The sequence below is a fragment of the Phocoena phocoena genome, chromosome 10, assembly GCF_963924675.1.
Source record: "Phocoena phocoena chromosome 10, mPhoPho1.1, whole genome shotgun sequence".
Taxonomy (NCBI): domain Eukaryota; kingdom Metazoa; phylum Chordata; class Mammalia; order Artiodactyla; family Phocoenidae; genus Phocoena; species Phocoena phocoena.
The window spans coordinates 65,791,986-65,816,781 of record NC_089228.1 but is presented as its reverse complement, the minus strand read 5'-3'; the positions used below and the strand labels follow the sequence as shown (position 1 = coordinate 65,816,781).

Sequence of the window (24,796 nt, the reverse complement as noted above, 5' to 3'; positions counted from 1 at the left end):
CTATTAAATTAAAATAAATAAATCCCTAATTTGGGGGGTAAAATTTTACCTAAGCATATAGTAAGGGGTGGTTTGAATTTCTTCCAAAGACACAGTTCTCCAAGTGATCAAACGCAATGCTTTACAAGCAGAAGTTTGGGGAGTCAGACTCCTGGCTCTGCCATCCTCCATGTGGCCCTGAGCTGGTCACTTTAACCTCTCCCTGAACCTTTGCTTCTTCATCTGTAAAATGTGGATAATAACAATTAGCTAGCAGGTATGCTGTGAAGATAGACTGAGAAAATATAGATGTAAAGTTCTGGGTACAGACAGAGGAAAGTATTAAGTGCTCAAGAAGTAAAACTCTTCCCCAACATGTACATCCCAACCTACCATAGAGTCTGTAGCGACAGCTCTGAGCTGCTGTGAACTAACTTGTGAGTGAACTACCTCAAATACTGCAATCTGAGCTGGGCTTTTGTGGAAGTTTTATCAGGGCTGTGGGGCAACCTGAAGAAGCAAGAATCAGGCAGGTGAACCGAACCAGGATCCAGAATCAAGCTGGATCATAGGAGGAGGAGGGAACATGACACCAACAGTTATGAGGCTCCTCTCCAGGCCCAGCAAAGAGCTAAAGATCGAAAAACAAGCCCCAGAAAGAATTTTCCAGGTAAACAGCCCTTTTGAAATGATCTGTTCTGAAAGCTCTTCTGGCCACTGGACTTCTTAGAAGTAGGTCTCAATTATAATTCAAAAGGAAAAATAACTTGAGAAATGGATTGTGTTTAAAGAAAACTGAAAAGAAAAATCACAATGAAGGCTTATTCAGGTGAAAGGAAAACAAAGTCAACAGGTTGGTTCACTCAGACAAAAAGGGCTGGGGTACAGGCAGAAACTCCCTTTAAGAAGGGTCCTCCTAAGGTTAAATAAAGCACCACCTCCAAATACACTAGCTTGTGTTCTCTAAGTATCTGATACCTCAAGTAATAGAACCACTATCTCTACTTTTTCACAGGTAAGAAGAGAGTTTCCAATTTTTTTTAATTAAGAAAATTAAAATCCCTGAGATTTTAAGCTTTCGCTATGACTGAAAAGAATTGTAATTAGGAGATCTGACTATACACAAGCAAAGGTGAAAGTCACAAATTCAATAAAAGGAGGGACAATAATAAAAAAATTTACTTTCTTAATCTTAGTAAGGACAAGCACTTAATAATGCCCTCCAAATTAAGGCTACTAATCCAGTATCAGTGAATGGTCAATAAATGCTGACTACTAGTACTATTATTAGTGGGACATACATTTGGAGCTGCTTTTCCAGTCACATCGAGTCCTCACTGGCAGGGATAAGCCAGCGTGCAACCCTGACAGAGGACAGACCCCATCACGTGGAGGCAGAGGCACAGCCTCGGTCTTGCAAGAATTACACACCATCCAACTCGACAGTGTGAACTCCTTGGCACTATGAAGCTCAAGTGTTTTAAGATACATTTTCCTTTCTCAGTAAAGTCAAACATATTTCTTCTCTTGTTTTTGTTTTCATTTTTCATCTTAACTCATGACAATGCTCTTTAAAGAATCTGAGAGCCCAACATGACAGTGCTGTGGAGTGAGTAAGATGGAGCTGGATGCTGTCATTGCCTAATAGAGGCCAAGATCCCTCTGAAGTAGAACCCTTACTGTCCCAACAACTGTCAAAAAGAAACAAATAAGTGGCTCCATGTGCTGCTTTTATCAATTTTATATTGACACTACAGGTGTAGCATTTGTACATCTGGCTGGTCAAGGGGGGGAATCTGAGCCAAAGCAGAAGGACCCTGACCCAGTCCTCCCACCCCCACTCCAAACACATAAAACCAATGGATAAAATAAAACAAAAGAAATACTTTCATATATAGTTGAGCTCCAAACCAAGAAAAGAAAATATACAGATGGCAGAACAGGAACTCAAAATCGGACCTGTGAGTGGGAGCTCTGAATGCAATAGCTCAGGAGTCAATAATGAGACAGACCTATGCTTAGTATACTTAACGAAAGACAATTCAACTGACTCTTCAATGTTTATGTAAAAAGTGTGACACCATGAAACATATTCAGAGTAACATATGAGACTGAATAAGTCACAACTCACCTTGACACACCTAGATTCTTATCTAGAGCCACCCCATAAACCTGGTGGGAAAACACCATTTTTAGTGGGTTTTCCATAATTAAAATCTAAAGAAATTTGGTCTCTAAAGTCTCTAGAGTATCTTTTTAAGGCTTTGTTACCTATAGGGCCATGTATGGCCAGCAGGAAACTTAAAAAATTAAAAGCCATCTGAACTAATCCAGACTCTGGAAGATTAGAATCCTTGATTTGCAAGTGACCAGAAGAACCAGCACAAACTGGAGGACTCTGAGTAGAAATAGCACTCAATTAAAATACACTAATACAAACAACACCACTTCATTACAAACCAGTTCAACTGCTCTACATAGTAAAGTAAAACTGTCACAGTCTAAATGTCTCAGAGCACATTTTAGAAAGGTTATTACTGAAGCACAAATAAGCTTAAAAGTACGAGTTCACAATGATTATTCATAAGAAACTCATTGGACACGTCTGAAGACTACTAGGAAACCAACTTGATCTGAAAACTGGTAAATAAGGGAAAAGAATCAAGCATTTAATCCATCTTTCCTACACAAACTCTACCTCAGGGTAACCAAGTAGTTAATAACATGAGGTTTGTCTATAAAGTTTCTCTCCAAAAAGTATTCCAGTTAATAAATGAAGAATGTAAAATAGAAATGAAAAATCACCATTTTGCAAACTCTAAATCATGGCTTTAGACCGTGATCGTCAATGGCTGCCGACATCACAAAAAAGAAGACTAAACAGAAGGACGTACACAACATCCCCTAGAAAGAAATCCTGCCAGAAAATCTGAACCTGAATCAGACCAAGCCTAGATCTGATTTCCAGCCCACAGGAAATACAGGGGACAGATGAACATGTTGAATGATACTTCAGAGATGCAATCAGTGAAACCCAGACTCTGGGAAATGGGGCAAATGACCTTTTTTTCTTCAACAAATAAACTGGAATGAAAAAATGACAGAGATGAAAGCCACAGATTTAAAGAGACTTATGAGACATACCAACCAAATGCAAGGTATGAACCTTGTTTGAACACAGATTTGAACAAACCAACTATAAAATATAAAATAAAATATTTTGGGGAATTCCCTGGTGGTCCAGTGGTTAGGACTCCACACTCTCTGAGGGCCTGGGTTCAATCCCTGGTCAGGGAACTAAGATCCCACAAGCCAAGTGGCCAAAATAAATTTTAAAATAAATAATACAATATTTTAGGCCATATGGAAAATTTGAACCCTGACTGACTAAACACTTGATGGTTTTAAGGAACTGCCATTTTCAGGTGTGATAGTGGTATTTTTAATATTTTTTAACGAGTCCTTATCTTTTAGAGATACACACTTAAATGATATATAGGTTTTCTTCAAAATAACTGAGTTGGGGGGGGATGATGATAAAAAGAAACAAAATTTGCCATAAGCTGATAATTGTTTTATGGTTACTTAAGGTATGTGAGGATTCATTATTTTATTCTCTCGACTGCTATATGTTTGAAATTTCCCACAATAAAAGCTAGAACAACAAAAGGCAAAAACAAAATGGATTCTGTCTCATTCTGCTCGAAGCATATTGCTCTACGCATTTGTATTATTAATGGCCCTCTTCTAAACATTTTGCCTCTGAAGAAGGACCCAAGAGGCCCCAACCTGACTAATAAAAATCCTGTGCCTGCACAAAGGTACCTTTCTAAATATAAGTAGCATTTAGCAGCCACAGATCAGTACATTACTTTCCAATCAGAAGGACCCAGGAGATGTAAGGGGCCTTAGAATTATTGTGAGTCCTCAAATTCAACTGCACATATGTGATTTTTGCAATGGTTAAATACTCAAATTACATCTACTATCCTACTGAGTATATAAAATGTCATAAGCACGAGCACGCACAAACTCATCTACAAGGATGTACATCACAGTGTTGTTCCAACAGCAGAAAACTAAAATCAAACTCATGTCTAATGGTAGGGAAGGGGTTAAATAAATTACAGTTCATACACACTATGGAATACCACTTACCCATTTAAAATGAGGTTGAGGGCAAAAGAAAATGATGGGGAAAATGTTCACAATATAGCAAGGAGAAATTTGAGACAAAGTACATACAGAACATTGTCTGTTTTGAAGAAAAAGTTTGCATAGAAAAAAGACCAAAGTATATACACCAAAATTGCAACAGTTGGGGCTTCCCTGGTGGCGCAGTGGTTGAGAGTCTGCCTGCCGGTGCAGGGGACACGGGTTCGTGCCCCGGTCCAGGAGGATCCCACATGCCGCGGAGCGGCTGGGCCCATGAGCCATGGCCGCTGGGCCTGCGCATCCGGAGCCTGTGCTCTGCAACGGGAGAATTCTCGACCACAACAGTGAGAGGCCCGCGTACCGCAAAAAAAAAAAAAAAAAAAAAAAAAAAAAAGCAACAGTTAATTTCTTTAGGTGGTAGAACTATAGATGATTTTATTTTCTTTGTGCTTTTATGTGTCTAGCAATTCTTCTATAATAAAGGCAGAAGTCCATAATCCCTTGTCTACAATTCAGGAATCCAAAAAGTTATGAAAATAAATTTTCGAAAGTTAGCGGCAGACTTGGTTAGGTGCAAAACTGATATGGAGCTGCTTCATATTTATCCCATTTAGTGTGAATATTAACAGGTTTCACTCCAAAATTTAATGTTTCAGAGTGCTGCCCCAGATCCCAGTAGGAGCTCAGTATCACCCTCCAGCACCCCCAAAATTCTGGATTCTAAACCCCAAGATTTCAGACAACAGATTGTGAACCTTTATCAGTTTGTAACTTTGCCACCGTTACCATTTTTAGGCTTTTAAAAATGGGACTCATATTTGAAAATGTTGGGAGCCTCTGCTATCAATTACTATAAATTTTTAAATGGGAACATTAAAAACAAAAAACACATGTCCTTAACAAACAGGATTATCATTCCAGATTCATCAAAGGTGGCGAGCACTGGGCTCCCATCATATAACTGTAGTAGCCCAGGTTCACCAAGCCCTTGGCATGTGCCAGGCATTATGTGTCTTATACATCTTAACTCATGGGATGCTGCCTCAGGAGGTAGGTACTATCCTAGGCCCATTATATATATGAAAACACAGATGCTCAGAGAGGTTACATAACTTGCCTAAGTCACAAGGCAGAGATGGATCAGAGCCTGACCCTTAGCAGCCATGCTAAACTCTCACCAGTTAAGTAAGCCAGAGGGCTGTTCTGCTTCTTGGATCATCTCCACTGTTTTTAATAGTGGTAAGCACATCACAATTAAAGCAGAGACAACTGACGTTTTAAAAACTCTTCTTTGATTTGTAAACTAAACAAACTTGATCTACAAATTACTGAGAAAGGATAAATATGAAGCCATACCATAAAATTTCTAGTATTACTACCATTAACTCTAACCACACCAAAGTTATTTGAAAATGTTCTATGAATGTAACAATATAATTTTCTATACCACAAAAAATCTCCCAGTAATCTTTTGGAAATTGGTGTGGGTAACATTTTCTGAGGGCTCTCCAGAAGAGACCCAGTTCCTGCCCACAGGAGAGCCTGACATTTCCAAGAACAAACTCTCCACTATCTACTTTTGGGGCTTCCTTGGTGTCTCTGGGCTATAAAACCCAGTAATTTACTTTCCCTACTGAAGACTAGGGCAGAAATAGCCTCGACTTCCTTTTGCAAAACAAAATTCATAGCTGTTTGAGGTGAACAAACCAAGGAGGGTGAGGGGTAGGGGGAAGAACCTTCAAAGGGATTTTTCTGGCCAAAGATGCAACTTTCACTGGGACCAGAACCTCCCGGGACAACTGAACAGGTTGAAGCTGACTAGATACAAACCAAATTCTTCACAGGATTGTTTCACTGTTTCCTGTCTCTAATTTTTGTAACTAAGACACTCAAAACTGAACTTCAGGGACTTCCCTGGTGGTCCAGTGGGTAAGACTCCGTGCTCCCAATGCAGGGGGCCCAGGTTCAATCCCTGGTCAGGGAACTAGATCCTACATGCATGCCGCAACTAAGAGTTTGCAATGCTGCAACTAAAAAAGATCCCTCATGCCACAACGAAGATCCTGCATGCCGCAACTAAGACCCGGTGCTGCCAAAATATAACTAAACAAATATATATATAAAATAGATTCTCTTTTTAAAATTTTTTTTCAAAACTGAACTTCAATCAGAGAATTAAGGGAGATCGCTGACTTAAACTTATGTTAAATTATCTTTTACTACCAGTAGATGCCTTACCCAGTTTAACATTAGCCATGCTCTAGACGTTTAGATATAAAGTAACCATGCTGCAGTCATTCCCAGGCATGCCACCTTTTTTGTTTTGTTTTGTTTTGATTTTTTAACAGGGGGACCACATTCTGCTTTTGAGAAAGCAAAAATGTACAGCAATTCCAAATGAAAGGAAAAGGGTTGCCATCCCAATAAAATTATACTTAAAGAAGTATTTTAAGAAGTTCTTTAAAAACCATTTTTAATGAATTAAGAAGGTTTAGTGGAAGATCCAGAAAACTGCTATCCTAGTAAATAGTTGTGTTTTTTTGTTGTTGTTTTGCTTTTGCATTCTCTTAGAAGAGCAGGAACTTAGATCACACAAATCCATGAGTTCCTGCTTCTAAGGCCTCCCATTCCACATCCTTACATGGTCAGTGTTACACTCCTCAGGATGTTAAAATCATCTTGCTCAAAATAGGCACATTCAAAAGAAATCTAGCCCAGTAGGAGGGCAAAAGTAAAAGGGTCAGCATGAGAAAAAGCTGTCATGTCACTATAATTTCCAAGCTACACATCCATTCTTGGGGGCCATTTCAATAGAATGGTTAGGGTAATCACTCTTTTTTTTTAAAGTATGAATTCCTTAAATAAACATCAGGAATCCTCTTTTTTTTTTTTTTTTTTGCGGTACACGGGCCTCTCACTGTTGTGGCCTCTCCCGTTGTGGAGCACAGGCTCAGCGGCCATGGCTCACGGGCCTAGCGGCTCCGCGGCATGTGGAATCTTCCTGGACTGGGGCACGAACCCGTGTCCCCTGCATCGGCAGGCGGACTCTCAAGCACTGCGCCACCAGGGAAGCCCAGGAATCCTCCTTCTTTAAAACAATGAATAACTTTGTCATATCTTCTGAATTTGGAGAGAACCCGTTATTGTCCCTCAAATGGGATCCAATTTTCAAAACTTTCCATTCTTCGGGCTTCCCTGGTGGCGCAGTGGTTGAGAATCTGCCTGCCAATGCAGGGGACACGGGTTCGAGCCCTGGTCTGAGAAGATCCCACATGCCGCGGAGCAACTGGGCCCGTGAGCCACAATTACTGAAACTGCGCGTCTGGAGCCTGTGCTCCGCAACAAGAGAGGCCGCAATAGTGAGAGGCCCACGCACCGCGATTAAGAGTGGCCCCCGCTTGCCACAACTAGAGAAAGCCCTCGCACAGAAACGAAGACCCAACACAGCCATAAATAAATTATTTTTTTTAAAAAAACAACTTTCCATTCTTCATTCCTTATTTCAGAACCTTTTCATATCTTTGGGAAATTCATGACTGTCTTTGAATAATCTCCCCACCACCCACAGTAGAGTAAAAATCTAGTTTATAGTCAAATTTATTGCTACTGTCTATAAATTTTCAGATTTCTCCAGCAAGCCTCCTTGGCTTCTTTTCTTATTCACTCTTCTCATGCTTAAGAAATCAGGTATATAGGGCTTCCCTGGTGGTGCAGTGGTTGGGAGTCCGCCTGCCGATGCAGGGGACACGGATTCGTGCCCCGGTCCGGGAGGATCCCACATGCCATGGAGCAGCTGGGCCCATGAGCCATGGCCGCTGAGCCTGCGCGTCCGGAGCCTGGGCTCCGCAACGGGAGAGGCCACAACAGTGAGAGGCCCGCAGACCGCAAAAAAAAAAAAAAAAAAGAAATCAGGTATAGAACTTCCCTAGACTATGACACAATCTATTCCTCAATTACAACCTTTGGTCTGTTTTTCTGTGCTTCTGAACCTCAGGAGTGCATTTCACTTTACATCATTCACATTGACACATATCAGTATTTAGCTCATAATCCACTTCATAGTTTTAAGCTAATGAATTGTTTTCTTTTAACTTTTCCTTTCCTCAGAACTTTCTTCCCTTAGTTGTTAGAACACTTTTAATCCAAATCTTACTGTATTCTCAAACAGAAGTTGCTTTCCTGAAAATCAGTAGTTTCACTATAGCCATAAACATATTAAACTCTCCATCACATGAAAATGTGAGTGCCCTACTATGTGCCCAGGGCTGAAAAATACCATGTTTAAAAAAAAAAAAAGTTTAATACAGAGCCTGTCTCAAGCTACAGAATAAAGGCAACCATTCAACAATTAGAAAATGAGACAGTATTATATAAAGTAAAATCCATGCTATTCAGAACCTCTGTAGGATTAGGCATTTTAGATAACTATGCTTTCTAGATAATCTACTGCTTGTCCTTTGAAATAACAAATATTATATTTGAATCATTTTAGACAGAAAACTATAATTTTTTGTACTTTCATTAACAAGCTATACTGAACGTAGTTTAATCTTTATTTGATTGGCTAAGAGTCACAATAAACAGATACTACAGCACTAAGCTATAGTGCAGTGATGTTTGGGGCCTAACAAGGTGTGTAGGGCTATATTCATCTATGTTAATAGTCTCAAATTACTGGCGGTGGGAAAAATTATGCTAGCCTTTTATTGCTTTTTCTCTTATTTTGCCAATCTGTCATACAGACATATCATACTACTATAAACACTACAAGGGAACAGACCTTGTATTGGGAGAGGACTAATTTTGACAGACTACCTACTATGTGCCAGGCCTGAGATAAATTTTGCAGTGCATCTAACAATTGGCCTAGCACAAAGCAGAGGATGGGTAAACATTTGGTGGGTGAATGGCATTAGTGTGCCTGCCTGAGCAGGGCCTCTCCCTTATTTACTATTTCTAATCTGCCGTGGCTTGGAAAACAGATACCCAAGAGTAAAAGAACAGCACTTAAGACATGTCTGGCATGGCACTTTGCACGTGGCAGGTACAGCATGGCAAAACTGTACGTGCTCAACGGAACTGGGGAAGCCTAACAGTGAGCGCTTACAATGTGCCAGAAACTGTGGTGAGCTTCTTCCACACATTATGTAAGACAATACCTATAAAACAGATAATATTCCCCCCATTTCACAGATGTAGAAATTGAGGCTCAGAGTGGTTGAGTAATTCACAGAAAGTCAAGCAGCTAGTCAGTGGTAGCAGCGAAATGTGAATCCAGGCAGTCTGACTCCAGAACAAGTGGTCTGAAGCGTAATACTATACTGCTTCTGAATAAGTATACAGTAAATAAGTGAAGGTCAGAAGGACATGAAGTTCATAACCACTTTTTTTCCTAGTAGAAGTCTTCTTTGCTGACTTTCTGATCCTCAGCAGGTATGTTCTCAATTGGTGAGGGTTACTATATATAAAGCAATAAACTGTGAAATCTAGGCAAGCAAAGTATGAGTTGATGTGCTACTACTGTTCACTACAGATAATGGGTTCCAAAGTAGAAGCCTGAGAGATCTGTGTGTATTAGGGTCATCAGGGAGGGCTTTAAGAGGTTAAGACCTAAGCCCAAGCAGTATAAGAGAAAAGGGATGGGTGAGACAGGAGGCATTTTGTAGCTTAAGAATAAGCACAAAGCCTTTGTAGAATGGGGGTGGGGGGTGGGTTGGGTCATAAACATATGAGTAGACAAACATACTTGTGATCCAGAACATTTATATCCACTGCAGCTGTAAGCTCCTATTCCTGCCTGCTTGACTTGGTCACTCCAAACAGCTGGACAAATGTAGGCTGCAATTGACAATACTAGTGGGGTAGGATATGGCAGCTAATGCAGGGGCCAAATCTGAAGCTACGATTCCACAGCTCTCATTAAATAACCCAGGGTCCTTGAGGTGGGCTGTGTGGGCATAGGAGACCTACCCTCTACTATTTCCAAACCTAAAAAGGGAGGATATGCTGACCTAGGGATTATCTAAATGCATGGTTTCATTTTCTCAGAAATCTTTCACTAGGTTTAATCAGAGTCACCTCTAATTAATGACATACCTAGTGTAACTAGCGCCTGCAGATCCTCCCTGCCCCTAGGAGTCACAGGGATGAGAGACCGGGGCAGCTCTGAGGCCGTATACCATCTCGACAACAGATACAGGAGCAAGTCAGAAGGAGTCAGCTCTCTTACACAAGGGAGTGGAGACAACATCCACCCTTTATGACAGAGACTGGACATATTAACATGAGGCCCAAAGTAAAAAAAAAAAGAAAATCAACAAAGATTTTCTAGTCTTGCTTAACTACAAGGTAGTTGGGGGGGGGGCGGGTAAGGTATCTCTGGCAAACAGACAAATGCTGTAGCATTCAGCTCATTAGAGACAGGCACCTCCAAACCCATATGGTCTTTCTCTCATCTCTCAGACATCAGAAGTGCAGGAATATCAAAGTAATCCAGGTAAGATTCAAAACCCAATTTATGCATTCGAAGTACATTTATTGAACACCTGTGTCAGGCACTGATATAGGAACTGGGAATATAAACATAAAGACTAAGTCACTCTGAAAGATGGAAGTATAGCCATCCATTATTATTATTTCTTTTTATCACACCCAACCTCTTAAGGCTCCAGACAGAAAGTTCTTCTAGTGACCCACTGGCACCAAATAAGTCTCCTTTCCCACCTCAGTGCCCCGATCATGGTGTGCCCACTTGGAACGCTCTCATAGTACTTCACCTACCCAAATCCTCACATCCTGCAAATTCAGCTGAAGTCCCCCTCCTCCTGGAAGCCCTGATCTCCATCTCATCCCACAGTGATGTCTCATTTCTCTGAACTACTAACAGTGAGTACCACCATCAGTTTACGTAGAAATGTATCATTTCCTAATTGATACTTTTATTTATTCAACAAATCCTGAGTACTAACTATGTGACAGCATTGTTCTAGGGGCTGGAAATTGCCGCAAATGGTACTGGTTTTTGCCTCCCCAAAAGAACCCCCTGGGAGAGTTCTCTTAGACTGCTTTTTAATATCTTCCTGTATAGACCTGGGTTTGCACTCAGTGCTTAATACCTAACAATTTATTAGAGCCTTGGGCTTTTTTGGTCCAAGCTCACTCAAATTGAAGTTACATAAACTAATGGGGAACAAAAGCGAATGAAGCCATTTCTAAATGAACTTCCACTTCTTAAAAACCTCAAAAGAACAAGGAAGGAAAAGAAAACCGGCTATGAAAGTGCTGCTGAAACAACACATTTTACTCACACTGACAAAGCACCTACAATCCCCCCTCCAAGCCACATAAAAACGACCTTTTTCTCTCAATCCCTACAGCTCCAGATTCAAGTGTTTATTTTAACAACAGACCTTGGAAAAGTTTAAAGCACCCCTCAGCTTCCTAAACAAGTCTTTCTAAAGCTTTATTTTTTGATGAATAAACCCCCTGATGAACCCTGCATATGCCACTTAACAGACTAATCCAATGAGATTCACTATAAGGAACCAGAATGGAAGCTTCAAGCACAAGAGGGGCTCAAAGAAGAACACTTTGAGCGTGATAAACCCAGAGGCAATTTTAATATAAACAACAAAAGCCACGTCCTGCAGAGCCTGGTGGAAGGTTCCAAGTTCCCAAAAGAAGGGAATCAAGAGAATTTCCTCCAAGGGAACCGCGAGATTCTGCAAGGCGTGGGAGTTTCTGCAGGAGATGAGGGAGATTTAAAATATACCTATTTTCTGCTCTAAAGTGGCTTGTGAGATACAACAGCTGGCACCCAACAGCGGGCGAGGGTGAAACCCGGCTGTGCCATGCGGCGGAGGCTGCCACCTGGGCACTCCCACCATTCTTCGCTGCCGGGTTAGGCGAGACGAGGAGAGCCTGACGCCGCGCGGACCCGCACCGGCGACCCTCGCCCCTTGGGCCGCCTGCCCTCGCCCCAGGGCACCCCGCAAACCCACCCCACCAGGGCCTCCGGAGCCCCGATCTCTCTGGGGACCCAGGAGACGGGAAGGGGAAGGGGGGTCTCCAGGCAGCTGCCCAGCCCCGTAGCGTTACCCACCTGAGCAGGCTGGAGAGGGGATGGCTCGAGGAGCCGAGACCACCGCCGCCGCCGCCGCCGCCGCCGCCTCCCCCTGAGCCCCCGCTGCCGCCGCCCCCGAAGCCTGAGGAGAGCCGCTTCCCGGACAGCAGCTTCTCCACGGCCGGGAGGTGTCCGGTGCGGGCCGCCTCCAGCAGCTCCTGCTCCTTCCCCATCCCCAGGGCCGCCGCCCCCTGGACCCCCTTTCCGGGGCCGCCGCCAAGCCTGTTCTGGCTCGCAAACTTTCGGTCTCCGGGCAACGCGCCCCCCAAACCGGCCGGGACACCACCCCCCTCCCCCCGCCTTTTCCCCCAGGAGCGCGTCACTTCCGGGATCCGGCGTCACGCGTCAGAGCGCCCCCTAGCCCCGCCCCCTTGCCCACCTAGCTGGGCGGGGCTCAGCGAGCGGGAGCAGGTGGTTGTGATCTGCGCCAAGTGCACCCCGCTGCGCAGAGATAGGCCTCCCAGGTCAAGAGGAGAGCGTCGCAGGGTCACCCGCTGTATAAGTGGAAGGGAAAAAACGTGGTTCACCTGTCTGCGCCTCCCGAAGTGCGCTCCTTTTCCAAAGGTTTTGGGAGCTCGCAGGACACAAAATACGGTAATTCATCCAGGCGTGTAGAAACAAAGAGAGGAATATGGTAACGCGCAACTACATTTCCAAGGCCATTCCTTCTGAACACATAAATATGTAATGGGTGTGGGAATCTAGTGATAAAGACGTGAGTAAAATGCCCCCCTCCGTACCGCAATGAAGAAAGAGAGAAAAATTTTAAAAGGGAAATATCCTCACTTCATGCTCCCAATCCCTGAAATGGCTCGTTAAAGCGAAACACTCAAAGGAAATATCTCCCTCCCAGTAGGATTTGTTTCCCCTTATTTTTTTTTTTTTTAAGCCGCCCCCGAGGCATGCGGGATCCTAGTTCCTGGATCAGAGATCGAACCCGCCCCTCTTGCAGTGCAAGTGCGGAGTTCTAACCACTGGACCGCCAGGGAAGCCCCTATTTCCTCTTACTTTTTTTTTTTTTTTTTGCGGTACGCTGGCTTCTCACTGATGTGGCCTCTCCCGTTGCGGACACAGGCTCCGGACGCGCAGGCTCAGCGGCCATGGCTCACGGGCCCAGCCGCTCCGCGGCATATGGGATCCTCCCGGACCGGGTCAGGAACCCGTGTCCCCTGCATCAACAGGCGGACTCTCAACCACTGCGCCATCAGGGAAGCCCTCCTCTTACTTTTGATGACATTAACCAAAGTGACATTAAAAGTCAGATTTGTAAAACCGACCCCAATCTTGAGTCCTCGTGAATTGGGAAAATCATACAATTGTGTAGAATCCGCCTGTTTTTTGTTTGTGGTGCTAGGGCTGTTCCTGGCTCGAAGTAGACGCTCAGTAGTTGTGGAGTTAATACTGCATTGTTTAAATTCTGTTCAAGCTGTATGACTATTTTCTTTCTTTTTAGGTGCTTGAGGAACGGAAGAGAAATGCTGGCAATTCAATGTTAACACAAGCCCGAGGTCTCTGTCCAATTGAACTGTAAGAGGTTGAGTTCCTGCCTGCGTTTGCCCGGTAGCCGCATCCCACAACAAGGGCGAACAACGGGAATTGAGTTTTCTCCTGTCCCCAAACTTTACTCTGAGGAAAGCGGATTAAGGACGGAGTTCACTGACACTGCGTTTTGAGAAAGACGGAAAGGAAAAAGAAGCCCTTCAGTAAACAACAAAGCTCTCCTTTACAAATGCTGGTTTCCCAAGGTGGAAAATCCACAAACTGATTTTCGTGCCCTCAATTTTCCCTCTCCCCACCGCCACCAAATCAGAAGTAAATCGGATCCCTTAAGTCCTCTAGGCGCGCCTCTAAATGACCCCGCGGAGGAGCGGTATGGGTGATGTCATAGCAGCGCGACGACAGGAAGTAAGCTCCTGGGCTGCGGTGCTGCGCGGAGTTCCGAGCTCCTGAGTCTGACAGCATCGCGATCTCCTCTCCCATCTTCTTCTCGCCGCCATGGATAATGCCTGCGAGTCGCCCACGGAAAAAGGTGGAGAGACAGGGGAGTCAGATGAGACGGCCGCTGCTCCTGGAAGCCCGGGGGTTACTGACGCGGACGGAATCCCGGAGGAAACTGACGGAGATGCAGATGGGGAATTGAAAGAGGCCTCGGCTGAAGAAGGCGAGGTAGGGAGAGATGTGTTGATGAGGCCGGAGGAGTTGTGTCACTGGCTGCTTGACAGGCTTCTTGGTTGGTCCCTCCCAAGCTAAGATAGTGACCCTTTGGATCTGCCATCGCGGGGTTGGGGGGAGAGAGGAGACAAAACCTTCAGAGCCGGTTCAGTTCCAGAGACCCAAGCACTGGGTCAGTATTTTTAATCCCTGCCCTTAGGCGTTAAAGCTACTTCTAAGGGAATTTCAAATTGCCTCTTGGTTTTCCTGGTGAGGAAATTGAGGTCAATGCCAATCAACACTGAAACTTAGGGCAAAAGCTAGAACCCAGGATTCCTAGTACCACTTTCACCCCAATATGGTTTCTTAGATATTGCTTAAGTGTAACTTTGTCATTATAGGCTGCGGAGTCGTCAAAGGGAGACTTTGAGGTAGTTACTAATTTTGTCACGTTCTTATTCTCTTCGGACATTTCACTGCTACCAGTGACCTGGGTGCTAATGTCCAAGGGTCTTTATAGCACCAAACCTATCAATTGTGCCATCCCAAGAGTTCAGCAGTGTTGCTCCGCTGAGCATCAGTCAGGATACTAGAATCTCAGCGTTCTCTAGGTTCCATTTCTAAAGGTAGAATCTTGGGGTCTTAGAGCTATAATTCCTGTTTGAATGTAAGTGTGAGAGCATGGGTGAAGACACTGAATTAAATGGAAACAGCCTTTCAGAGCATAAAGTTGTATCAAAATATATAAAGTTAAGAACTTTCAGAAAAAGAAAAATGTGACAAAACTACTTTAAGAAGGAACTTTTAAAACAGATCTCAAGGACAGAAAGGATTTAAGTAATAATTAGCTTAGTCCAGTAAAAAGCTCACTACATACAGAAATTTGCACCTAGAAGATTAAAAAAATTTCTGATGCTTGTGAAACACTTTTTTAAATTGATCATATACCAGACCACAAAGAAAAGCATAAATTCTTAAAAGCAGAAATCATAACAGATCATATTCTGTTAGTACAGTGCAATAGAACCTGAAATTAAAAACAAAAATTTCTCCCACTCCCACTCCCTCCAAAAAACTAACACCTGGACATTTTAAACTAGCTTCTAAATAGCCTTTGGATTAAAGAAATTAACAAAGAGAATGCCATGTCAAATCCAATGGGATTTGACCAAAACTTTATTTAAAGAAAAATTCATAACCTTACATATTTTTACTAACAAACAAGAGATACTGAAAATAAGCACCCAGCTCAAGAAACCAGAAAAAGAACAAAATAAACCAGAAGAATGTAGGAGCAAGGAATTAATCAGGATGAAAGTAGATGTCAATGAATTAGTGCTTTAAAAACATAAACAATAAAATTAAGACCTGGTTATTTGAAATGTAAATGTACAACATTATGAAATAAGAAAGGGCTATAGGCACTGATACGGAGATCTTTAAGCTTTAAGAAAATTTGATGTTCAAGTTTAGAACAAGTAATTTTGAAACTTCAAGAAAAATGGCTCATTTTTAAGGATAATATAAATCACCAAAATTGAAGCACAGAGAAGTTAGAAAATTTGTATATATCAGTAACTAGAGAAGAAGTTGAAAAGGTTGTTAAAGATTTACTGCCTTCGCTCTCAACGTACTTCTCATATTCCTGTATGAGTTTAAATGTGAGCTTTTCTTTAAGGAAACAGAAGTTAAATCTCATTAATGAGGTTTGTTGTATCCTTAGATTCTATATTGTTGGAGGGGATGAAGTTTGGATTTTTTTGGTCATTATTAAACAGATATTAAACATCTAGTATGAGTAAAACAATGGTAAATATTTATGTGAGGAGAGATAAATAAGAGACAAACCTATCTTCAAAAAGTTGTCAGTCTAGGGGCTTCCCTGTTGGCGCAGTGGTTAAGAATCCGCCTGCCAATGCAGGGGACACGGGTTCGAGCCCTGGTCCGGAAAGATCCCACATGCCGCGGAGGAACTAAGCCCATGTGCCACAGCTACTGAGCCTGCACTCTAGAGCCCGCGAGCCACAACTACTAAGCCCGCGTGCCTAGAGCCCGTGCTCCGCAACAAGAGAAGCCACTGCAATGAGAAACCCGTTCACCGCAACAAGGAGTAGCCCCCAATTGCTGCAACGAGAGAAAGAACGCACACAGCAACAAAGACCCAATGCATCCAAAAATAAATTAATTAAAAGAACTAAAGAATAAATAAAGTTATCAGTCTAGTAATGGGAAGTAAATATTTGCATGATACAGTGGTATTGAAAGATAGGAAGAAAAGAGCCCTACATGTGGGAGAAGCTCACTTCAAAGTCCCAAATTCAAAAAAACACTGCTTTGATGAGAAGGTGCCTCCTTTTTAATATTCTTTCCACATGGAATCATCATCAGTAAAGAGATCTATAGATTTAGACGAAGAAGAGCTGGCTGGGTGGAGAGGACTTTTATGACATCCCCTCTAAAGAATGAGGTCAGGAGAAGAGGATCAGGGGGAGAGTGGTTTTCATGATCCTTGGCACTACATTGCCCTTGTAAACAGATAACTGGAACTAGGATCATAGCTAACCTGGAAAACTGGACTATTTAGTAGGTTTTCTTTCCACAGCTGGGCTGAAAACTCCTTTAGGAGAGACAGGGTAGCTTATATTTGATGGTACAGCCAATGCCTGGAACCAAAAACTACAGAAATAAATGGATTTGTTGTGTTGTAATGAGAAATGATGTCTTCTTACCTTACCCAAGTCTGGGAAGTAGACCAAATATATAAAGGGTTTCTTTTGTCTTCTTAGCTCAAGAGTCAGGATATCTCAGATTTAACAGCAGTTGAAAGGGAAGACTCATCATTACTTACTCCTGCAGCCAAAAAACTGAAAATAGATACCAAAGAAAAGAAAGAGAAGAAGCAGAAAGTGGATGAAGATGAGATTCAAAAGATGCAGTAAGTCACTTTTCTGATCTTTCCCGTTTCAAGGCTCTAACCTGACCACACAAAGTTAATACATTTTTCTTGTCCTTAAATTTTTTTTTTCTTTTTTAAACTCAAAAGAAAATAAAGCACTTAATATTTTATTATGTTATGGTATAGAAAATATAAGTAAAAAGAAAAATATCACCATACCACCAAAATAAACACTGTTAATATTTTGATGTATATTCACCAAGATATTTTCTTTACACATATAAATCTATAAATTAAATTAAAAATTTCAAAGATGTTAAAGACTGTTTGTAACCTGTTTTCTACATTATATATGGTAAATGTTTTCCATGTCATTAATTATACATCTAGGTCATAATTTTCTTCAAAATGGAAATAGATTCATTATGTTTTCTGATTGTAAAAATGGTATGGGTTCATTGCAAATAATTCAGAAAATACAGAAAAATAGAAAAAATAATTACTTATAAATCCACCACCCAGAGTTTACCCAGGGTATATATTTGGGTATATACCTTTTCAGATATATTCTTTAATGTTTGATATATCAGTATATAGCTAAATATTTTCATGTCAGTAAATATGCCCATAAATCATCATTTTTAATGGCCGCATTGTATTCCATTATGTGGATGAACTATGATGTAATCTATTTCTGTAGTTCTGGTTTTTTTTTCTCCTCTTTTGACATGATGATCAACATCTTTGAGCACATCTTTGCATACTTGTCCATTTACTTCCTAAAATAAACTCCTAGAAGGTAATTGATAGTTTAAACAGTATGAACATTTTCAAAGGATTTTCATTTGTATTTCCAGATTCTCCAAAAAGGTTGTTCCACCTCACAGTCTACCAGCATGTATGAGTTTGTGTCCTCCCATCCTCACTAATATCATGCTTTTTAATACTTCTTTATCTGTTTTATGAAAAATGTTAATCTTTCTTTAGTTCATCATTTTAATTTCTTTAGTTAATACTGAAGCTTAATTTTTTTCCTCTCTATATATTGGCCATTGGTATATTTTATAAATTTCCTATTCACTTCCTTTGCTCATTTTCTAAAATTGGTATGGCCATCTTTTAATTTATTTGAAAATTTAACTATATTTTAAGATTATTAACCCTTTTCCATATATTTTATAAAATTTCCCCTTAATCTGTTAATGTTGGAAACTACTGGTTTGAATATAAATTTTCATATTAAATTTTTATCTTTAATGTGAAGTGTAGTGAGGTAGCCTTATGGGGAGAGAGAGCCTAATGCTGAAAACATAACCTGTATAGTGTGATTCAATGACCCAACATTGTTGTTTTTGTTCTTAGTGAAGTAAGAAAGGAACTCGTATTTCACTTATTGTCAAGTTCCGTAAGAGTAGAGATGCTTTCTCTTCATTCCTCATAAACACTAAGCCTAATACTATTGATCCCTTGAAAAATTTATTTTTTAAATATCTGAGACTTGCTTTTATTGACATAATAATATACATCTTAAGTATCCATTCTTATAAGTGAACTTAATTATCTGAATCTTTGTCTAGAATCCTGGTTTCTTCTTTTTCTGAGGAGCAGCTGAACCGTTATGAAATGTATCGCCGGTCAGCTTTCCCTAAGGCAGCCATTAAAAGGGTAAGGATGGACTACCACACTCATTTCCATGAGCTATGAGAACTGAATGAGACTCAAGAGCTGTATCCATTGGCATTTTGAAGTGAGGTGTTAGGCAAGTTGGTGGAACATTTAGGCAGGGAAATAAAAATAGCATGCCCCTCAATAATCTGACCAGTTGTAATTTTGTATTCTAGGGATAGGGTCTCAACAAATAGAATAGGCCATTATACACCTGAATCCTTTTGTTTTACTGGTGTCAATTTCAGATCCAGCCTTTAGTGAACTCTTTCAGTGCAGAGCTCTTATGGGTACTATGTTCCAAAGCCAATCCTTGACTACCTTAATCACAGTCTTTTGTCCTTCTTTCAAGCTGATCCAGTCCATCACTGGTACCTCTGTGTCTCAGAATGTTGTTATTGCTATGTCTGGTATTTCCAAAGTTTTCGTCGGGGAGGTGGTAGAAGAAGGTGAGTGGTGTTGGTCTAAATACTGGATTGAGCCTGTCGTGGTCTTATTTCCAAGAATATCTATAGTGAGGGACTTATTAAGGCACCAGTGGTGGTTTCCATTTACACTATAAAGGGAGCCTTGCATTCAAGAGAGCATGAACATTATTCCTTGAAAATTTCAATACTGGAAGGCCTGGAAACACCTAGGAAATCTGCCCTCCTGATTCCTGTCCTCAGCCCAGGGTGACAGAAGCAGACTCTGTATTTTCCTCCAATGGAGTTTGCTCATTTCTGCTGCCAAAAGTAAAGGTACAAAAAAAAGCAGTCACTGGGGCTGACCAGTGTGGTATGGTGAGTAGTTGTCCCTGATGTTATGATCCCTGGGAACTGCCCCCTGTCCATCAAGTAAAGAACCTGGCTGCTGCCCACTGCTAATTTCTAGCTGGTGAAATACCTATTCTTTTAAGGAGAAGATATGTTTTAAACTGTTGCCTATGATAATACCTGATGTGGGATATACTAAAGCTAACATGATACATTTTATAGCATTCTCTTAAGAAGGGAAAATGTGTTGGTTTATTTCTTTAGCAAGCTTAAGAGAGTTAATGAGAATTACAGGACTCAAAAGGATTGTAATACATAAGCTCTTGTGTGATAATGAAACTCTCTCCTTGCCCTCTGTTTAGCACTGGATGTGTGTGAGAAGTGGGGAGAAATGCCACCGCTACAACCCAAACATATGAGGGAGGCTGTTCGGAGGCTGAAGTCGAAGGGGCAAATTCCCAACTCGAAGCACAAAAAAATCATCTTCTTCTAAACCACAGTCTAGAAGGGCCTGGTACTGAAGGAAGAAGTACTCATTCCAGACTTCCTATTGCATGAGACTCTCTGCACTGGTGCTTTAGTATCTCAGTCCTCGAAGGATTCCATGATGCTTTAATCTCTTCCTCAAAACGCTCATATTCATTATACCTTGAAGGCATGCAGCCTGTTTCATACTTGCCTTGACTAAATCTTGGGACCTCTGAGGGCATTCTGAGGCATTTAACTATTACTGGATAGTTGGAAGAAGAAAGGTTGGTTGATGAACCTTAAGCATCTTCTGGACAGGAATGCTGCTTTCAGAAAGAAAACCCTTCCAAGACGGTTTGACGGTTTCACATTGAAGCCTGAAGTTGCAATGACTTAGGTTGTTTCTTACATTTGGTTTTAAGTAAATGAAACAATCAGAAACTTTTGACTTGTGATACTCTACCGTGAAGGACACGGTGACAGCAGGAGTAGTGGAATAGTCTGTCCTTGTAAACATTTTGGTGAGTGATCATTAAACTGTTTTCCAACTTGCTATGTTTGCATTCATTTTCTGTCTAGCAGGTTGGAGTGGTGGGGAGAAGTTCATCGTTCTTTTTTGGTGTCAGAATAAAACTGGTCTTGGCTTTTTTGTGAAAATTTGAGCCTTCCCCATTTCCTACCAGAACCAATAAAATTTTACCTCATAAAAGAGTACTTAAAGTACTTAAAAACAATGTAAAAACCCGTATGTTTCAATTGCTATAAACAGATATACCAGAACCAATACTGTTTAATAAGTTTAATTTGCTTTTTTCAAGTGGTTCACAGAACCAGTACACTCAAGGTTTGATGAGATACTGCAACATTAATATTTCCCAATACTGACCAATATTCCAGTTCATTGGATACATTCTCATTGTTTTCCTCACGTAGAGGGGAATGGAGTGACCTTTTATTGACAGTGATTAGCAGTAATAAGGCTACTGTAATATAATTGGCAATCTCCAAGAATTCTTTCCTCTCAATCATTTGGTGTCATAAGGAGAGGGGTTTTGAAGCTGTTCTCTTTTGAAGCTTTCCTGAGCATGTCCTAGTAAAGATTCCAATTCTGTTTAGCACCCTGAGTGGGGGAAACAGCTTGGACACACAAAGTTGGGCAAATACGAATTTTAGTATCTTACGTTAAAACTCACGGCTTTAAACATGTAGTTAGCCAATGGAGAAGACACTTCAGTAGTGTATTCCACAAAGAAATGCTGTAAGACTCAGGCTAAATCTTGACCAAAAACTAATATATTGAAGGGAGAAACAAAAACAGATCTCTTAACTCTCAGAGGGAGCTTTTTAAGTGGTTATAAGAACTATACCTATTGCAATTTGAGATACTGGACATGGCTGAACTTTAAAAATAATAAAGAAGGAAGTTCACATCCCAAGTCTAGCCACTTAGCAAAGCCTCACAGTTTAAGGTTATCTGAGAGTGTTTCCCCTTGTATCTGTTGTAAGAGAGGGAGAAAAAAATCCCCATTCAACAACAGCTACTATCCATACCTACCCAGAGGTGAATGGGAATATTCCTATTCTAGCAGAAGGTGGGGGAAGATCCTGGGGAAGGCCATAGTCCCTGAAAGGATAGGACATCACACCAGAATCTCTTGAAACAGTAATTACTATGGTAAATCACAAGGCAATGACACAGCTCTTGCAGTTCTCAAATAACCATCCTACTAGCTTGTGTAGCAATGTTGTTTCCATAGTTCTGTGATACTACTGTAACTGTTTTTGCAAGTTTAGGCAAGTATTAACTAGGGGAGAGAAAAAAAAAACAAACCCTTAGTTTAAAGGTTTGGAATGGAAACTTCCCATATCACTATGTTCAAACTATCTCTTCTTTCCACTACCCCCTGAACTAGCCTATGGGGAAACTGATGTAAATGGGTTAAATGGAAGCATTTAAGTTATGGGGTATGTGAGGGGTGGCTTATCCCTTGTATATTCCATAGACAGGAACCATTCCTTTCAGAACCATGAAAAAGGGTACGTAAAGGTTGAGGCCTGTGGCAAAATGAGGGTCAGATTAAATACACGGCAAAAAGCAGCCATCACGAGAATAGAAGAACCTACTCCTTTTGTCCTAAGTCTAATAAACTAGGTTAATTATTCCAGTGAGTTGAAAACAGAATTTGAGATTGATAACCGTCCCTGCAGCTCAGCTAAGAGATTTAAACCAGTCCATATGCACTAAAGCACATCTCTAGTATATCTGTGTAAACAGGAACTCTAGACAATCATAGATGATACATAGGTGTAAATGCTTCACAGCTGAAATGGTAATGTGCGGTGGCTGAAGCCTTTTGAGGGAGAGCGGTGCTATCACTCCAGACATTTTCTTGAGGTATTGTTATTTCTTGTTCACAGAGTCTTAGAGCTCCAAGGCAGAAATTGTAAGCAGTCCAAAGGAGCTGATACTACTATGTTTTCCTTCTGCCTTTTTCCTTTACATTTATCCTGAGGACTACCAACAAGGTCACATTTCTTCATTATGAAAGTCATTCTTCCCCCAATGAATAGGAGTATGAAGTTATACAAGATGATTTTTACTAAAATTCTATGGGACATTGACCCCAACCACATTTCCTGAGGCAAGAACTTCAAGACACAATGCCTAAAGCTGTCACATAAGGAAATTCAAATTCTAGGGCTCCATTTGTCACATGGACAGGAGTGCCAGAGAGCCCAGAAACCTGACTGAGCTCTGCTCATTAAAGGGGTGAACCTCAGTGCTTGCCAGATTTGTTTCTATTGCCTCCCACCAAGCACAAGCTTAAAGTGAGGGTGTACCAAGCAATTCTCTGCATGGAGGGACACAGTGGGCAGAAGACGAGGGGAAAGGAAGAGAATCAGAATGTGATTTTATACCAATTCAGGTGAACCTAAGGTTGAATAATTCTATTCTCTGGCTACTGGCTCTCCCTCCTCCCCCTTTAAACACATTAGAAATGCCATACTTGAGAGGAGCAGTGATTCTTTTTGTTCATCATTCTGCCTTTGAAAGAGGCACTTAAGGGGGAGTCTGTGGAGGGATGCAGTTACCCTCTCCGTTGTATATCACCAAATAGCCCTAGTTTTCCATAATTCCTCTTGGAAAACCATCATGCAAGGATTCCTCTTAAACCTTCTGTACCCATACAGTTTCTGCCAGCACCACTTCTTGAACAATGACCTCTAGAAGTTTCTGATTTGCTACGAGAAGTGCTTTCTTTTACCTAAGGCTAATAGGTACGGCCCTAGAGCTAGTATTTTGGGACCTGAAGAACATGTCCCTGCTCTTGACTGAATATCTGATCTAACACTACCCTCAGCTTTCATCTTTCCAGAACTGGAGCCAACATTTTAAAGATGTGTCCACATGTGGAAGTACCTCCACCACCTGATAATTTTTGCTGTTCTCTGGACCTTTACTCTCTTCAGCATATACTTTGTAAATAAGGTCACTAGAAGTGCACAGATAATTTAAGACATTACCATGGCCTTGCATGAGGTGCTGTTTTCTGTGTTGGCTCCACGTGCCCTTCCTGATGACGCAGTCGGGCTTTTGGCCACAGCAGCACACTGACCCCTCCTCCCTCTCAGCAATGCTTAGGTTTCTTTCCTGAGTTCTAACAGAGCTCACTGCCTCGCTGGTTGCTGATTCTCCCATAAGTGCATTACTTCACACTCACACAGAACCTCACCTGCCACTTTCCTGAGTATTCGCAGCCCAGTCTGTGAATCTTCTGCAACTTAACTTCTTTTTTTTTCCATTTCTTCTGATTTACCTTTCACTGCCTGGAAGCAGTGACATTTGATTGCACTGTAATATCCCACTTTCAGGTTATTTATAAAATTCTTAAATGAGGTTAAACCAAGCATCAACCCATAGGGAAATTACCCTGTTAACATTCTCTCTAGAAAGGTGTTTATTTTTAAGTCTCTTCGTTGTTTCCTAAGCATGACAGAACATTCCTATAATCTCATAGTAATTGTTGTTTTTAAGATTACCTTAGTGACGAACCACAACAAAAAGTCTGTAAAAGTCTGAGCAAATTAGATCTTGTTCCTTCTTGAACACACTTTTCTTTTTATCCTCAAAAAACTAGAATATACAAGTCAGGCATGATTTCCCATAAAGGAAACCATTTTATCTTTCCTTCAGTAGGTCATGTGTGGCTAAGACTTTAGTGACACTACTAAATCACTATTTTGCCATCTTGCCAATTCACGGTGAGTTAGCTGATGAACTTCTGTCCAACACAGCTTGAAGTATATCACAGAGCAGTATGGATGAAGATGGAGTGTTGGTAAAGAATTTGGTAGTAAAGAAAAAGGGGGAAATAGCTCTTTCATCAGGCAGGGGCAAAACCTAGCTAGGTTGAAGGGTTTTGTTTTGCTTTGTCTTTTACTTAAGTCAAACTAACATGATTTTAAAAAGCCACAGCGATAGAGGGGGGTGAGAGGAAACAGGCTGAGATGTTAATGTTACAGTTTAAAACACATTTTTAGCTCCCAGACAACCAAGTGCTAATGAGAGTGCTGGTAGAAAGTCATAGTGCTGGGAAAGCAGAT

The 24,796-nt window shown here is 41.3% G+C and overlaps 2 protein-coding genes across 3 annotated transcripts in view; one reads left to right on the top strand and one right to left on the bottom strand.

The window, feature by feature from the left end:
* ANKS1A (ankyrin repeat and sterile alpha motif domain containing 1A) overlaps nt 1-12,429 on the bottom strand; it is a 186,296-nt gene extending 173,867 nt beyond the window's left edge. The window contains exon 1 of the mRNA XM_065885950.1: nt 12,236-12,429. Coding sequence (XP_065742022.1) covers nt 12,236-12,429 — 194 coding nt within the window. The remainder of the gene's footprint in view (nt 1-12,235) is intronic.
* Nucleotides 12,430-14,147: 1,718 nt separating this feature from the next.
* Nucleotides 14,148-20,743, top strand: TAF11 (TATA-box binding protein associated factor 11). Of its 2 annotated transcripts, XM_065885563.1 has the most exons (5): nt 14,148-14,422; nt 17,194-17,342; nt 18,881-18,968; nt 19,321-19,417; nt 20,086-20,743. In XM_065885563.1, exons 1-5 carry the CDS (start codon nt 14,252-14,254, stop codon nt 20,214-20,216), a joined length of 636 nt encoding a protein of 211 aa, XP_065741635.1. In that variant the 5' UTR covers nt 14,148-14,251; the 3' UTR covers nt 20,217-20,743. The 2 variants fall into 2 exon arrangements, with proteins under 2 accessions (XP_065741635.1, XP_065741637.1); XM_065885565.1 differs by lacking the exon at nt 19,321-19,417 and having other exon boundaries at nt 14,252-14,422; nt 20,086-20,142.
* Nucleotides 20,744-24,796: the final 4,053 nt, after the last annotated feature.